General features: G+C 46.1%; 1 protein-coding gene across 4 annotated transcripts in view; it reads right to left on the bottom strand.

Annotated features, from left to right (window-relative positions):
• The window catches only part of LOC122886146 (E3 ubiquitin-protein ligase RNF123), a 152,807-nt gene that overhangs the window by 109,248 nt on the left and 26,205 nt on the right, over positions 1-17,354 (bottom strand). For all 4 annotated transcript variants that reach the window (XM_044218163.1, XM_044218138.1, XM_044218144.1 and 1 more), the window contains exons 22-26: positions 10,137-10,237; positions 9,679-9,871; positions 8,227-8,372; positions 2,780-2,863; positions 178-285 (exon numbers count right to left, since the gene is read on the bottom strand). In XM_044218163.1, coding sequence (XP_044074098.1) covers positions 178-285; positions 2,780-2,863; positions 8,227-8,372; positions 9,679-9,871; positions 10,137-10,237 — 632 coding nt within the window. The remainder of the gene's footprint in view (positions 1-177; positions 286-2,779; positions 2,864-8,226; positions 8,373-9,678; positions 9,872-10,136; positions 10,238-17,354) is intronic.

Here is a 17,354-nt window from a genome sequence, read left to right as displayed (position 1 = left end):
AAATTAATAGAATCAAAAAGAAAAACAGCAAAAACTACAAGTAACATCTGTGTGAGATTCATCAGTTGCTTTAGTGACCAGAGAGAGATTAAGAGATTGAGACAAAACAGGTAACAGATGAGAAATGACGAGGATTAACGGCCCGAACAGCAGCAGACTGCTGAGCGGATGGATCACCTTGGAGTAGATGGTGGCGTTGATCCAGGCCAGTCTCCGGCTGAGGTGGTTCAGCTTCTCTGCAAAAACCTTCTGGCTTTTCTGGAGCTCCTCCAGGATGTCTGGTCTCTGAAGGACAGAAAACAGCGTGTCTCCCCGGGCCTTTCTACATCATATCTGAGGACGGTGGAGACGGTGACCTCCACACGTCAGTGCGAGGAGCCGGAACATTTCGGTGAATTAAGGGTTTATTTCGACCGAACCAGAGCTGGAGATTGTTGAACAGTGGAAAGACTAACAAAGACGGTTTTGGTGAGTATTTTATTTTGTTTCTGTCCAGTTTGAGTGAAGTGTGTTTTATGATGATTAGATTAAATTACTGTTTTTCTCAATGGAGTCTGGTGCGCCCTGGCGCCCATTTGTTTTGTCTGAGGTGCTGGTGCTCTAGTGCGACATCTAGTGGCGGTGAATGTGGCCTACAGCTCCTTTAATTGAAAACTATTTGGTTAATACATTTTTCTAAATATTCTCCTAAAGCTTGAAAGAGGAAAATCCTCATATTGGACTTTATATGGACTTCAGACTAGTGATCCGTGGACTGAACCAGACACACGATCTGTAACTGAGGAACTGACGTACGACATGAAGTCATCCGTTGTTGCGATGAGAACTTTACTGTCGTCCATCTGCTGAAAGCTTTGAGTTTGTGTTGTGTATACACACACATGTGGGTTTATATGTCAGAACGTTTAGTTTGTTGTCGATTCACGTGTCTGAATGACTCCATGAGGGATGGATCATGTAAACGACACTTGGCACTGGTGCTGACAGATTAGGAGGCAACGTTCAAGGAATCCGGGGAACAACTTGCACTATTGTTCTTCCAACGTCTGTGGAAGCAGAAACTCTGGCAGCTAACATCAGATACGGCATGATAAAGGACTGATCCCTGGTGTGGACTGTTGTCAGTGATGTGGGGAGTTGTTATAAATCAAAGCAACAAAGTGCAAAGTTAGCTGCATAATCATATACTGCGAGTGTCTGGCTTTGTTACACAGCAGAGGCAGTAAACTCACCAGCTTTATTTTTTATTTGTTGACTCTTTGCTTCTACAGATAATTGTAGAACTTTGTCCTCTAATCACATTACTGCTGAGTTTGCTGGAGACACTTGTGCCCTGCGTGAAGCTAATGAGACGAGCAGGCTGACAGGTGTGTTAACTGGAGCACGGCCAATTATCTTCACCTGAGCACCAGCGAGCAACAAGCTCCATCTCTGACTCCATAACCAGACTCAGAAGTGTTTAGTTTTCAGCGAGTGTTGTTGTAGTCTGGCTGCTGATTGGACGGCTCACCAACACAGTCAGCAGCTGCAGCAGCGCCTCACAGCTCATTAAGTTACTTTAAAAACTTACAGATTACTGCAATTTGTGTAAATATTGGAGTCGTGACTCAGTCGAATCTGAACTCACAGACATGAAACAGTTTGATTCAGTGTGACTCTGACTACACTTTCTGAGGACATCATCTCTGCCAACAAATGTCCAGAAATCGCTTAGAAACCAGAGAAGAGTGCACAGTGCGCGTGGAGGGGCAGCCTGCAGTGTGTAGCTGTAGCTGCTAGCTGTAGCTGCTAGCTGTAGCTGCTAGCTGCTAGCTGTAGCTGTAGCTGCTAGCTGCTAGCTGCTAGCTGCTAGCTGTAGCTGCGGTAGTGGGCCAATCAAACGTTGCATTAAGTAAAAAAACGCTTGCAGTGATTGGCTGTGAGCAAAACTATACAAATAGTCTTTGTTCTCTAGATCTGGGTACAAAAAGGATCGAATGCAGGGCTCGTTTGACTGGAGAAGTTTCGATACTACTTGGCACTGGGTTGTCAGAGAAGAAAGCGGCTGCAGAACCTGCCTGAGAATCCTGCTGTTTCTAAGTTTCCTTCAGTCTCACAGTGATCCAGAGACAGCTGTCTGTCCGTCCACGGGTCCACTGCAGACAGGAGCTGCTGACTGCTGGTTCGGCTGCTCTGATGGGACAGTCTGACTACATGGAAACTAATATAGACTAAAAAAAAAAAAAAAACAGGACTCTTATTGTAAATAAAATATTGCTCCCTTGTGCTTCTAAAACTCCACAGGGCAGCTTTGGGAAAGATGAGCCAGTGAGGGCGTTTAGTATCACAGCACATGATCATGTAGCTTACAGTCGGGACTCACGGAGGTCGAGTTCACTGTTGTGGCAGTTATCAGAAAATAGAATCATCATCGGACGGAGGTCAGGCTGGTTTGTTTGTATTTTAATGTGATGTGTAGCAGCCACAGAGCACCAGCCCAGTGATGATGAGCAGAGAGATTTAACGTATTTAGAAACTACAGTGTTCTGATCCCACTCTGCTCCTGAGCACACCAGCATTATCTCACGGAAACAGTCAGCTGTGGTTTATTTGCGTCACCTGATTTAACTCCAGACTTCCAACGCAAGTTCATTATGAACATGTGTGATGTTTGCAGACACAATCATTAGACAACAAGTTTTCAGTTCTGATCCGCTGAGAAACTAACAAGTGCCACTGAGCAACACACGTCAAATAAATGAAATCATGACGAATGAATGTGAAATAAGACGGAGCTTACTCGTGCGGGGCATCGTGCGATCTTCTCCTCGGTGTCCTTCAGTGCGACGGCGTATTCGTGCACATCATCTGAAACCACCACCATCTGCAGGGAGAACGGAAACACGTCACACTCGTGTTCGTAGTGTGCATTATTTAGCTTTATGCTAGTAACCACGCCACTGCGTGTTCTGACATGTGACAGGAATAAACGTTAGAAATAAGTAGTTAAATGTGCTTTAAAAAACATTTTCTGTACTTCTCTAAACCTAACTGTCATTTTAAGATCAAATTTATTATTTATTGAGACACGTCCCTGAACTTCTCGTGATTCAGATTCAAATTCTGATAAACAAAAGTCTTCTTGTGTTTTTCATCTGCACACTAACACGACCACAGATCTACTCGTGGCCGTACGTTTAGTTTCAGAAGGGGGGGGCTTAAAGTTCGGTTTGGTTTCCTTTATAGAAACCAAATGCTAATGTTGTATTTTCATCTTCAGAATAAACAGAGGGCTTCACTGATCTGATGGAGAATATTAACTGTTGATAAATTATGACCAAATGTTTTGTTTGTTTCTGTGGGGGAGGTGCTTTTTCCAGCCCTGAGTAGCGTCTGCAGGCGTCTTCTCAGGCTGAGTACGACCCCAACAACCTGCAGCAAGAAGGCGGGGCGGCTTGTACGTAGCCTGGGAGGCCAAACGTAAAACGTCGGTTAATGACTCGTCGCTGCTGAGGAGTGTCTCGCCATCTTGATCAGCTCCTCTCGTCTCTGGATTCAGCTGGACAGTCAGAAGTAGGGCTGTCACATTTTAAATTCAAAATAGGACACTAGCGAGCGAAGCCGAGCTGATCCGATAATCAGGACACTGAAGCGTCTCCGAGGCAGACTGAGGAAGTACTTTGGATCTAATGACCAACAATCAGACTGTTTGAGAGTTTGTAAAAAGCTGCTGCCGGTCCAGACTACACAGACCGGTCTGTCTGTGTCAGATTAAAGACTACAGAGTCAAAGTCTTGCCGTGCCTCGGCTGAAAGACGTGACAGACTACACGCCGGTCCCTGACCAATCACAGCTCGCAGGAGGAGCTAGGGACCGACTTCCAGGAACCAGAATGTAAACTAACAACGGGGACTACGTGTTAGTACAAAGTGGCAGCCGCAGTCAGAGGAACTGATGACAGACATTTTACAGAGAAGATAACCTGTTGTTAAAGTGGGAGGGGCTTAAAGGTACACGAATCAGCTGGCAGCAGAAAGAGCTTTTTCTGCAGGTACATGAAACTGAATCCAGCTGATTCATAAAGACGCAGCACTTCAATGACAACATCGACAGGCTTTTACTGATCTATACATCTCTATATCTGAAACAGCTCATCACAACCGTCTGCTGCGATGATGACCAGTCAAATGAATCACCTGCATCATAACAAACATGTCACTCTAAACGCTGAGCGGCAGCCCTCCGAGCAGCGATGGAGCCATAACATCGCACGGCACTGTGGAGCTGCGGCCGCGTTCAGCTCCGGTGGGTTGTGTTTTTAAATTAGAAAAGGGACGTGGCAATAACAGAGAGGTCGAGAGGCCGCGCTGTCACGACGGACAATTTCTGATTCCACTTCAGACCCGACGCTGGGAGGATTACTCGGAGATGACGAGGAAAACAAGAGAGATGAAACAATCGTAGAAGCAGATTCACAGACAGCAGCGAGAAGCAAACAACATTCAGGAAAACATGAGAATTCATTCCTTCCTTCATCTCCAGAGAGACTTTCACACAGAAGAGCAGATATCTGATTATTCGTGCTCACGGCTGCAGTTAGGACGGGTCAGCTGCAGAGGTCAAACGGCCTCATGGGGATTAATAAAGCTGTACTGATCATAACCATGTCGTCCCCGAGGCGGTGGAAACCAAATGACCCGTCGCTCCTGTCCCCGAGGTCTTTCAGAACCACACAATCATCCCACGGGTCTGACTGCGTTTAGTACCAAGGCCATTTATGAGCAAGAACAAGCTCTGATTGGCTACAATCACAGACATCTCAACATTCAGCACACAAAACGTGTCCAATCAGCTGAGGGATGAATCCACGATCCGAGCATTAGTCGTTCAGGAATGCCTCAGTGCTCGAGCCGTAGCCGATGCTCTGCAGCCTCTCAGGTTCAGTCTCTTCGCACTGGTTACCATTTCCAGAAACATCAGTGAACTTTTAACTCCTAACGGTCCCAGACGGCCTCTTAGATCAGCTGGTTCAGGCCTTTCGGCTGTTCCCGAGTCCAGGTTCGAGTCTAGCTGTGATGGATCTGTTGCTGTAGTGACTCCTCAGCTCTGGGCAGTCTTTAGCCTTTTTCACAGTAAATTACTGGGGAAACCGCTAGTGATTTTCACTATTCACACATGCAGCTTCCTTCAGGAACATTTCAGTCTTGCTCACACATGGCAGTGGAATAGATGGGGCAAGGGACAGTCCAGCAGAGGGCAGTAAAGCACCATAAAACTCAACAGAAGAAGATGGGGGAAGGCCGGATATACGTGTACAGGCGACGGCGGAACTGTCCAGTTTCCAGAGCTGTGTTGCAAACGAGAGAACTTGTGCTTGTTTATCAAATCACCGGCGAAAGCACTGGCAAGGAAGGCGACCGTAAACAAGTCGCAGATTCAGTCTTGTGATTGGTTCGCTCGCTCCACGTGAAAGCGTTTTTCAGCAGCCGGACGTAACCCTTTACATGTTACTGCTTTCATTCTCCCTGAAATGTTCCTAGGTCTTGAGGTGGGAAACTGGAGGTACAGATTTCCCTGAATATCGATGTTGAGCCCAAGCAGACAGACTGCATGTTTTCAGTTAGTGTTTAGTCTGAAAACTAGACTTGTTTGTTCGCATAATACAGCTCCGTCATGTTTTTCCTCCTGCTGATGGTTTGTCTTTTTGCTGTTGTTTTTATGATTGTCTTTGTATGCTCTGTCCCTGCAGTGGAAAACCATTTGAGCTCCTTGCTTGGAAAGTGTTCTACAAATAAAAATATCATTACTTTCGGCACCACCTCTCTGGCTGTCCGTCAGCTGGAGGACAGACTGCAGGGCTTTACCTGTCACCTTTATGTCATGGGCAGCCTTCACAGTCTGAGCAGGTACTCTTTACAAACCCTTTCTACAGGTATGTGTGCAGCAGCACTTTGCCATCGCTGACTCATCTCAACACACACACTACATCGATCTGTGGAGGCAACAAATAACTACACCGCCCGCTTCCACAGACATGTTTCAGTTTGCCAGATTCAAGTGAAGAAGATGGTTTCGATATAAAAAGTTTGCCGACGGACGTACATATCAGGAAAGCATGGAAGATGATCAATAATCTTCAGACAGCTTGCGATTAAAGTGAGTGCAGAGATGAATCTGAACCAGCTGAGGTGGGTAGATGTTAACAAAGAGAGAACGAGCAGGTCGAGATGCTGTGAAGCAGAGCGAATTCCTCCCAAACCGAGCAAATGTACTGTTTACTTCATTTTGTTTTGTCTACGGTGCTTTCTGCAGCTGGAGTGCGTTGACATCTCAGTAATCGGAGGTTAAATTAAAGACACTATTTGTAGACTTTGGACATTTCCAACTTTGGCATCCCCCAGTGGTTGTATACAAACACAGCAGCCTGCCTCCCCCACAAAACTCACCTGGACGGACGAACCAGAACCAGAACCAGAAATCCTTTATTGATCCCCGAGGGGAAACTCTTTCATTACAGCAGCTCGCTGTCAGTCAGTGCACACAGGAAGAGAAGCACTGAGCAAAAAATATAATACACTATAAAACAGTGGCCTGAGAGCAATAAACAGACTGCACCAATTCTCACCACGATTGTCTCACTTTTCTGCAAGCGAAACCCTACGCCATCACAATTCTCTGAAAGACGCTGCAATCACATAAAGTTCTGTCAAGCCTCACGACTATGAAAGAAAGAACGAATGTTTTCAGTCAGCATGCAGGAGATGACGCAGTGACTTCACAATCAGATTTCAGAGTTTATCTGAGCCTCCATGCGAAGGTCAGATTCTTACATATGAATAAAATATGCAACATTAACCTTTTGTGTTCGCGTCCTGACAGATGCTCACTTCACATGATATACTCCTCCAGTCAGTTTAAACACAACCCTCTCAGGAAGTGGCCATAACCGCTCGTCTTCAAAGGCAAAAGCTTCGGGTTATTCAGGCACAAACATTTCAGGTTTGGAAAGGTTTTGGAAAAAAGGTTTCTTATATTTTCAGATGCAAAAGTTCACAGAAGATTCTCATGTAAATGAAACTCTGAGCTGAACACAGAAATCTTGAACAATTTGATCCACCTTCGATCAGGAACTGCACTTTCTGAGCTAGTTATTCTATCTGCAAGACTGATATTAACAACAACAATAATAATAATGATAATAATAATAATAATAATAATAAGGCGCCTCTCATGCAACCCAAGGACATTTTACATACAGAAAACAAGCAAAAGACTACATTAATATAAAGCTTGGCTAAAAAACTGAGTCTTAAAAAAGGGTTTAAGACCAAAAGGTTCCAGGAACCAGAAGAACTGATCTAGGAACTTAACTCAGGAACTGAAAGTCCCAGTTGCACATTCCTGTTTGTGTTTCCACCACATCTGAAGAACCGTGAAGCTCAGACTAATTAGAAGATAAAACTTTAAAAAACGACGGCAGCGACCACAGCTCCCTCTCTACGTCAGGACGCCGAAAACAAAGCTGAACTTTGTTTTTAACAACAAGAAATGTACAAGCCTTGTCCTAATACTGATACTAGCGGCGCCCAGTACTCCCCAGTACTTCCTGTGCACAGCCCAGTACTCCCCAGTGCTTCCTGTGCACAGCCCAGTACTCCCCAGTACTTCCTGTGCACAGCCCAGTACTCCCCAGTGCTTCCTGTGCACAGCCCAGTACTCCCCAGTGCTTCCTGTGCACAGCCCAGCACCAAACGGTGCAGCGGATGATTAAAACCGCCCAGAACACCATTGGTCTACCTGCTGGGTTTTATTGGGTTGGGTTATGTATTTTCTTGTAAATAAAGTTTCTTTTGTTTTGTTTCTTTCTTCAGTGCTACTTTTTTTCCCCGTATGTTCTACTTCATTCTATTTTACTGTGTATTTTACAGTTTTTAAATCTTTCTATGATACAACAGCTTTTCATTGTGCACTCCTGTTTTGTATAATGACAATAAAGCTGAACCTTGATCCTTATTTTGGGAATTAAAACTGTGCACAAGTTGCAGCTGCCAAGGCGTCTATCGAACACAACTTAGTCCCTGGATCCTTTGGTCCAAACGCAGGTCAGGTTCTGAGTTCTCGAAAAGGAAACAGCTTATTAAATCCACCGGAGGACCAGCTGTTCGTCCCGTAAACTCTGTAACTGCAGAAACAAGCCAAGAGCTGAAGTGTGTGACGCTCGGTATGTAACACCACACGCAGACTCACCTTTCCCAGTTGCTGATGAACACTCAGGTTGTACATCATCACGATCCCGTCAACAATCTCCAGCAGGGACTTATCTGCGATTGGCTGATCGGGCTCCTCCACCGGTCGCCCCAGCAACAGGCCGTCGTTGCCGTGGCTTCCCTCGACTTCAGGTTGAGCAGAAGAGAAACAAACAGCAAAGAAAACAAAAAGTTGACAAAGACTAAGAGGCTGCAGGTGTAGAGTACTCTGGGTCGGGTCTCCAGCTGCAGGAACCAGAGGAACACGCCTGCTCTGGGTAACTGCCATCACTCTGGCTTTTCTACACAAGTCAATCAAGGAGGAAAGGGGAGGCTGAATTATATTTGAGGACCAGACGATTACCTGTATGTATTTTTCACGTCAGATTTTCTTTTTAAAGGAAAGAGTGTCTCCTACAGAGAGTGTTGCATTATGGGTTGTTTGAAGCCTTATTGTTTCTAGGCTATCTATTTTTTCAAGTCCATTTATAGTGAGTCTGTTAGAGTCAGTGTTTGGTTCGTCCAAATTTAACCTGCAGGAGTTTCTGACCTGTTTTGCTGCCAGCGAGGAAACTAATTCCTACCGAGCCTTAAGTGTCTCCCGATGTCTGAAACGCGCTAACTGTCCGAGAAAATCATTTCGACTGCTTCAACAGTCGGACAGCAGAGACAGTGAGTCTGTGACTGACAGACAAACTACACAACTGTGGGATTTACGTTCTGCTTTATGATCAGGGTTGTCGAATGTTCGGGTCAGTACAGTAGATTTCTTCTCCCTGCGATTGCTCGATCTGTGAAAAACGTGAGACTCAACATCCCTAAAAGGAACGGAAGAGCTGAGGCTGCTTTCTCTTGACTAAACACTTATTCACGAGACATTTGTGTATGTTGATTTAGGTTTCATTTCCACTGGTCATCTCACGAGTCTCGTATCCAAATAAAATCCAGGTGAGATTTAAGACTCTTTCAGTCCCATCTCTGCGTCTCTGTTGGTCCCAAATCTGACTACAGGCTTTGTTTTCTGGGCTGCGTGTAAATCCGGGTCGGTCATCCTCCAGTCCAGAAGGAGGTGCTGATGCACCTGAAGCTGTCCGGTAACTGACAGAAACACCAGAAGAAGAAGAACTTCTGCAGCGAGCTAACAGCTATCCATAAGCTAACACGTGAGTGAATCGTATTTAGAAACCACGAGTGAGAAATGTTTTATCGTATTTTATCCTCGGTTTACCAGGCAGGGAGGCTCTAATGAAAGACACTACTCAGCTGCATTATGGGAAATGTAGGACTCTGGGATTTGGGAGTCTGACACTGTGTAGGATAAATCGGCCTCTGCTGCATCTGTTGTGATCATTCTTTCTTTATATTTTTCAGCCAGTGAGTCCTCCAACTTTATGGAAGTGCAACGCTAAATCACCGGACTCCTTTAATGAATCTGATGTGTTAATCGACTCACTGTCCTCCTCAGTCCTCTGCTCCACAGCGAGGGTACGAACTTTCACTTTCTCCGGCTGTGTGAGCGGTCGTCTGGGAGTCATGAGACTGACGGCGGCCGTGCTCAGAAAACGATTGGCTCGACCCAGAGTGGGAGAACTCAACCAGCTGGGCCTCGCCAGAGCTCCACCCATCGCTGCTGCACCAAACGGTCTCTGTTGTTAAAAACACACAGATTCACAACGTAACCGGTGAGTAATGTGGAACATCAAGATCTGTTTTCCCCGATTGGCTTTATATACTTTGCTTGAAATCTACAATATATTTCGTGACTTGAAATGTTTGTCTCAGTGTCGCAATCCTGAGTTGCTATTGTTAAAAAGTAAAAGTTACTGTGATTACTTCAGAGACGACAGTAATTATTTTATAGTATAAAAGTGCATGCACACAAAAGTACACAAGGAAAAAGAAACAGGACACCTGGGCCGCTCCGCTCTCCTCATCCTCGTCCAGGTCATCCATAGATGCGGCCTGGATCTCTGCAGGGTCGATGATAATGTTGGCTTTGCTGGCCAAGTCATCTGGTGGACAGAAAGAGACATTTATCACGTCAAAACAACAGTTCGGTTTGATTCAGGGTTTTTATTTCCCCGCACACACAAGAGGCGCTGAAACCGGACTTATTCTAAAGCAGACAGAGAAGGTCCGAACATCATTACGTCTCAAAAACTGAACATGAAAGAAAATGCATCAAAGAGCACAAAGGACAGAGAGACAGACAGAGAGACAGACAGAGAGATGGACAGAGAGAGAGATGGACAGACAGACAGACATCACTCTGAGCAGCATACAGTGAACTCTTGAGTCCAGGTTCTAGTTTCTAACAGACCTCATGTTCTGACACATCATCAGAGCAAAGACTTGCTGTTCTACTAAACCAAAAGGTGCTTCGTCTTTCTTCACTGTGCTGGATTTCTGTATGAGGGGAGGGGGGCTGATTTTAACACCACCTGCTCTGGTCAGTGACTTTAATCCGTATGTGGGTCACGTTTCACCCCCCCAGTAATAATTAAGGCCACGATGCTCCTGTTTCTCTGTGGACTGGATCTCCTCCTGTAGTTTAAAGTGGATTTCTGAGCTGATGAAATGCAGAAGAAAAAAACTCCAGCGTGAAATTTGACTTTAGTGTGGAAATGGAGGAAATCAATCTGCAGGTCGGTGCTGCTGGTCTCTACAGACACGTCTGTTAGCCTGTTTGTGTTCACATGTAGTCAGACTGTCCCATCAGAGCAGCCGAACCAGCAGTCAGCAGCTCCTGTCTGCAGTGGACCCGTGGACGGACAGACAGCTGTCTCTGGATCACTGTGAGACTGAAGGAGACTTAGAAACAGCAGGATTCTCAGGCAGGTTCTGCAGCCGCTTTCTTCTCTGTGATTTCTAAATGGATTAATGAACGATTCAATACGTGTTTCATGTCTGCGAGTTCAGATCTGATTGAGTTACGACTCTGAACGAGTGAAATTTTTGACTCAAATCCACCTCCTGCAGTATCTTTGCCTCCCCTTCAGCTCTGTCCTGCTGAACGTCCATGTCTGTTACAGACCAGATCCTGTCATTTCACCAGGTGACGTCCTGAACGAGCAGTTAGATTACCGACGAGCACAGCGAAGATTTCATCACCCAAACTCCTCCCAGTAAAACCTGTGCTAACAGGAGCGGCCCCGCGTACTTCTGTCCTCTCACGTGTACTTCATGCAGATGGAAAAGCCCTGCCTGACGTTCAATCAGATTGATTAGTGAGCTAATCAGTAAATGAGATCAACCTTAGTTAACAATGGATGACACAACATCATGAGAGCAGCTAGCGGGTGATGAACGACCCGGTGATTTACAGAGCTAAATGACGGGGGTGTTAATCAAGCCTTGATTAAATGCAGGTACAGAGGTGCAGGCCGGACACAAATACTGATGAGAGAGCATGAAGGAAAAAAGAGGGATTGATGGAGAGAAAGAGAGCGAGAGCAGAAAGTGTGCAGAGGAAAGACGGAGAGAAGGTGGATAAAAAGGGAGAAACGAAGGGTTAAAGCACAGTAAGAGAAAGCAGGGAGGCTGAGAGTGAACGAGGAGTGGGAGGAAAAAGAGAGAAAATGAAAGCAGTAAAGAGCGTTTCTACACACCGACACACTCAGGTTTGTGCTGCCTGGTCCTGTAAACACATCAGGAACAGATACGCCATCGACACACACTTTCAGTTCTACAGGCCTTTCTCAAATAAACACGCTCGAAACACATCTGACACAATGTGATTAACGCGATTTTAGCTTTTACTGTTTGATTGTGTCATCGCCACGCCTCATTCTGTAAAAACATCGCCTCCCCCGGATTAACCAAGATAAGTACATCAGCTCACTGAGACGGTTTCATACAGTATGCTGCTACGGTGGTCCCGGCAGTAACTTCAAGGTGCTATGGATAACATCCACCCACTAGATGACCCCCCCCCCCCATCCATCCTATTCCAGTGGCAGATTATAAAAAACAGCTGAGCGCCACACAGCAACAATGGCAACAGGGAGAAAGGACGACTGTACGATCATATAAGTATTTTCAGATTTTAGCTGTAGCTGTTGAGCTCAACGCAGCTGGCTACATGGCGAGCCAGCCACAAGTACCTCAGCGAAGTGTCTGAAATAGGGCTAACGTTAGACTGCTATACGAGATGACCTCAGTAACAGTCATGTTTTGGGTCTAAACACTATAATGAGCAGATTTGCAGTAGTTCGGCCCACTCACGTCGGGCAAACGCAATAATTGGCGCCATTTTTGGGCACACAATGTGCGAGCGGGGAACCCGGGAGGAGGGGGAAGGTTGGGGCGTCAAGATGTCCGATGAAGTGCAGCCGCCGCTCACGCTCCTCCCTGGGGAGCGAGAGACAACCGGCGCAGGAGTCAGCCTCCTCCAGGTGACAACATCCCAGGCAGAGGCGAGGACGCGGTGCAGGTGAGGCAAAGCTTGGCGTCGGCCATGGTAGTTGGAGAGGAAAAACTAGCCAAGAAGATGGTGAGAAGAAAAAACATGCGACACCAGAGGGGGACAAAAACTCGCGGAAGATCCGTACACAAGGTGGCTGGCCAATAGCGACGCCCATCAGAGGGCGAGGCACGTACGAAATAGAACTGTAATGTTAGCTAACTGGACGCAACCGTCACTAATGCTAACATAGCTCCTCAGGGACTGAAGCTGTTATTTACTATTTTCGACAATCTAACCGGAGACAACACATTAGCTAAGGCTGTAAGGACTACGACTGTCGGTAGTTGATGTTTATTTTGTTTAAATATGCAGAACTGTAATTTTATGGGTTATTGTTGTTCGGACGATTAAGCTAAGTTAGCTAATAAGTGCTAACGTCAGTGTCTGTGTTTTCCACACTAACTGGCAGCTATACCACGTGATACCAACGCCGTTAGACATCTCACACAGAGAGCATCACTTTGAAGTCGTTTGCAGATCTTTGTGTTCGTGTTGCGTATCTTTGTGGTCGATTTGACGTCTCTTTGTGGTCATTTCGCATCACTTCGTGGTCGCTTTGCATCTCTTTGTAGTGGTGTTGTGTCTCTTTTTGGTCGTTTTGCGTCACTTGGTGGTTGTTTTGCATCTGTAATGGTTTTATGTCTCTTTGTAGTTGTTTGTGTTTCTTTGTAGTCACTTTAAAATGACAAAATAAGATTTACTTGAATCACGTTAATCTGTACGCAGGTTACTGAGTAGAAACAGACATGAAGCATAAACTGACATACATTTCATCACACAGATAGACCATTAACACGCCGGTCTGACATCACTATGACCTGGTAGACCACATCAGTCTAGGAGAGGGATGAGGTCAAACACTCCACGCCTGCTGAGAACTGAGGCCTCCACAAACACCACGTTCCCTTTAGAGGAAGAATCTCACCCCTACAGAGTGACCTGCTACTGAGAGCCGAGCTCGTGGTCTGATGGAGCAGATAAGTGTTACGACAGTGAGTCATGGCGCAGTGAGCATTATTGGCTCACTCCGTTTGAATAATTAGATAATAAGCAAGATGATCACAACCCACAGAATGTCAACGCCATTTGGTATCTCTAAAACTTCAAGCTTTAACTTTAAACTTTAAGCCGCATTGTCTCTAAAGTCCTTACCTCTAACCTGGAATCAGACCCTTTACTTATCGTCTCTGGCTAATCTGAATCAACACTGAATCGCACTTCAGCTCAGAAACTCTCTCTCTCTCAATAACCAGACAGAGTCTCCAGACATGCTAGCAGCTCTCTGAGGCTGTTCTTAGACTAAGTGGTGCTTTGAGCTCAATGCTAATGTCATCATTGTTACGACGGATAAAGGTCAAATGAAGACAGGGATGATATCGCTAAAGGATGTTATGCAAAGCAAGTTAAACGATTTGTGGGAAAAGAAGGAAAAACAGACAGCGGTCTGCAGCCGTGCTAGCAGCTCCGTGAGGCTGTACTCAGACACAACAGTGCTTTGTGCTAAATGCTAACATCAGCATGCTAACATGCTCAAAATGACGATGCTAACATGCTGATGTTTAGCAGGTATAACGTTCACCATGTTCTCAATCTTAGTTTAGCATGTTAGCATGCTAACATTAGCTGGTTAGCAGTGAACACAGAGTGCAGCTGAGGCTGATGGGAGCGTCAGCAGCTCTGCAGGTATTTGGTCAGAAACCAAAGTGTCGGACGCGTTAACGTGTCGACCTGATGGTGGCGCTAGATGGAAAGTCAGAGGATCAGCAGAGTGATTACAGTTCATCCTGAGGGGAGCATGAACGATGAAGCACGTCTCATCACAGTCCAACAGCTGCTGAGACGCTTCAGTCTGGACCAAAGAGGTGGACGGACTATCTCTAAAAATATGTTTGAGAACAGACGCTTTTGATGTCCTCAGCTGTTCAGTTCCTCTCCGTTAAGATGAGTGACTCTTGAAGGACATGTGATAAACCGGCCTCCCTCGGCGCTCCTCTAAATAAAACCGAACAGCATCTCTACCTCTCAGGACAAATCTAAATGAATGAGCCGCTGTGGCAGGTAATTGATTCCAGCCGTGCCACTCGGCCTTCTCTGGCACTGAACGAACAGCGTATTGCTCGTACAATGGGTCTGCTGAGGGAATATCAATCCACATCACACACCTGTCTCACACACACCTGTCTCTCACACACCTGTCTCTCACACACCTGTCTCACACACCTGCTGACGACGACAAGCAAACACAGCAGAGCTTCAGTATGAAAACGCTCCCAGCACAGAGAGCACAAACACAGCAGCTCTGACTGCGTCTGGGAAGATCCTGCACTCACATGCTGGTGCGCGTATGTGTTACCATGGATATCAAACGAAGCCGTCATGAATAAAGCCCATCACGTGCTGATCCTGTCTTTACTGTCCTCTACTGCGTCTCTTTACTGTCTCTTTACTGCGCTCTCTTTACTGCGTCCTCTTTTACTGTCCTCTTTACTCGCGTCCTCTTTACTGTCCTCTACTGTCCTCTACTCTTTACTGCGCCTCTTTACTGTCCTCTACTACTGTCCTCTACTCCTCTTCTACTGTCCTCTCTACTGCGCTCTTTACTGTCCTCTACTGTCCTCTACGTCTCTTTACTGTCCTCTACTGCGTCTACTGTCTCTTTACTGTCCTCTACTGCGTCTCTTTACTGTTCTTTACTGTCGTCTCTTTACTCTTTACTGCGCTCTCTACTGTCGTCTCTCTTACTGTCCTCTTTACTGCGCTCTCTTTACTGTCCTCTACTCTCTTTACTGTCCTCTCTGCTCTTTACTGTCCTCTACTGTCCTCTACTCTACTGCGTCTCTTTACTGTCCTCTACTGGGTCTCTCTACTGTCCTCTACTGCGTCTCTCTACTGCGTCTCTCTACTGTCCTCTACTGCGTCTCTTTACTGTCCTCTCTTACTGTCCTCTCTGCTGCGCCTCTCTTACTGCGTCTCTTTACTGTCCTCTACTGCGTCTCTTTACTGCGTCTCTTTACTGTCCTCTCTTTACTGCGTCTCTTTACTGTCCTCTACTGCGTCTCTTTACTGTCCTCTACTGCGTCTCTTTACTGTCCTCTACTGCGTCTCTTTACTGCGTCTCTTTACTGTCCTCTACTGCGTCTCTTTACTGTCTCTTACTGTCCTCTACTGCGTCTCTCTACTGTCCTCTACTGCGTCTCTTTACTGCGTCTCTTTACTGTCCTCTACTGCGTCTCTTTACTGTCCTCTACTGCGTCTCTTTACTGCGTCTCTTTACTGTCCTCTACTGCGTCTCTTTACTGTCCTCTACTGCGCCTCTTTACTGTCCTCTACTGCGTCTCTTTACTGTCCTCTACTGCGTCTCTTTACTGCGTCTCTTTACTGTCCTCTACTGCGCGCCTCTCTTTCTCTTTACTGTCCTCTACTGCGCCTCTCTTTCTCTGCGTCTCTTTACTGTCCTCTTTACTGCGTCTCTTTACTGTCCTCTTACTGTACTGCCTCTCTTACTGCGTCTCTCTACTGTCTCTCTACTGCGTCTCTACTACTGTCCTCTTTACTGTCCTCTTTACTGTCCTCTTTACTGTCCTCTACTGCGCCTCTTTACTGCGCTCTCTTTACTGTCCTCTACTGCGCTCTTTACTGTCTCTCTACTGTCTCTTACTGTCCTCTACTGCGCCTCTTTACTGTCTCTCTACTGTCCTCTACTGCGTCTCTCTACTGTCCTCTACTGCGTCTGTCTTTACTGTCCTCTACTGCGTCTCTCTGTCTCTACTGCGTCTCTCTACTGTCTCTCTACTGTCCTCTTTACTCTCTTTGCTGTCTCTACTGTGTCTCTCTACTGCTCTCTCTCTCTTTACTGTCCTGTACTCTTTACTGCGTCTCTTTACTGCGTCTCTTCTACTGTCCTCTTTACTGTCTCTCTACTGTCCTCTCTGTCGTCTGCGTCCTCTCTCTACTGTCCTCTACTGTCCTCTTTACTGTCTCTTTACTGTACTGTCTACTGTCTCTACTGCGTCTCTTTACTGTCCTCTACTGCGTCTCTCTACTGTCCTCTCTACTGCGTCTCTCTCTCTACTGCGTCTCTTTACTGTCCTCTACTGCGTCTCTTTACTGTCCTCTACTGCGTCTCTCTACTCTCTCTGTCCTCTACTGTCTCTCTTGCGTCTACTGTCTGCGTCTCTTTACTCTCTACTGTCTCTCTACTGCGTCTCTTTACTGTCTCTCTGCGTCTCTTTACTGTCCTCTACTGTCTCTCTGTCCTCTCTACTGTCTCTCTACTCTACTGTCTGTCCTCTACTACTGTCTCTCTTACTGTCCTCTTTCTCTTTACTGCGTCTCTTTACTGTCCTCTCTCGTCTCTTTACTGTCTCTACTGCGCCTCTCTGTCCTCTACTGCGCCTCTTTACTGTCCTCTTTACTGTCTCTACTGCGTCTCTTTACTGTCCTCTACTGCGTCTCTTTACTGTCCTCTACTGTCCTCTTTGCTGTCTACTCTACTGTCGCTCTCTCTCTTTACTGTCGTCTCTTTACTGTCCTCTACTGCGTCTCTTTACTGTCTCTCTTTTACTGTCCTCTACTGCGCTCTTTACTGCTCTCTCTGTCCTCTACTGCTCTCTTTACTGCGTCCTCCTCTACTGCGTCTCTTTACTGTCCTCTTTACTGTCTCT

This window comes from Siniperca chuatsi, linkage group LG2 (genome assembly GCF_020085105.1).
Source record: "Siniperca chuatsi isolate FFG_IHB_CAS linkage group LG2, ASM2008510v1, whole genome shotgun sequence".
Taxonomy (NCBI): domain Eukaryota; kingdom Metazoa; phylum Chordata; class Actinopteri; order Centrarchiformes; family Sinipercidae; genus Siniperca; species Siniperca chuatsi.
This window is presented reverse-complemented; position numbering and strand designations above follow the sequence as displayed.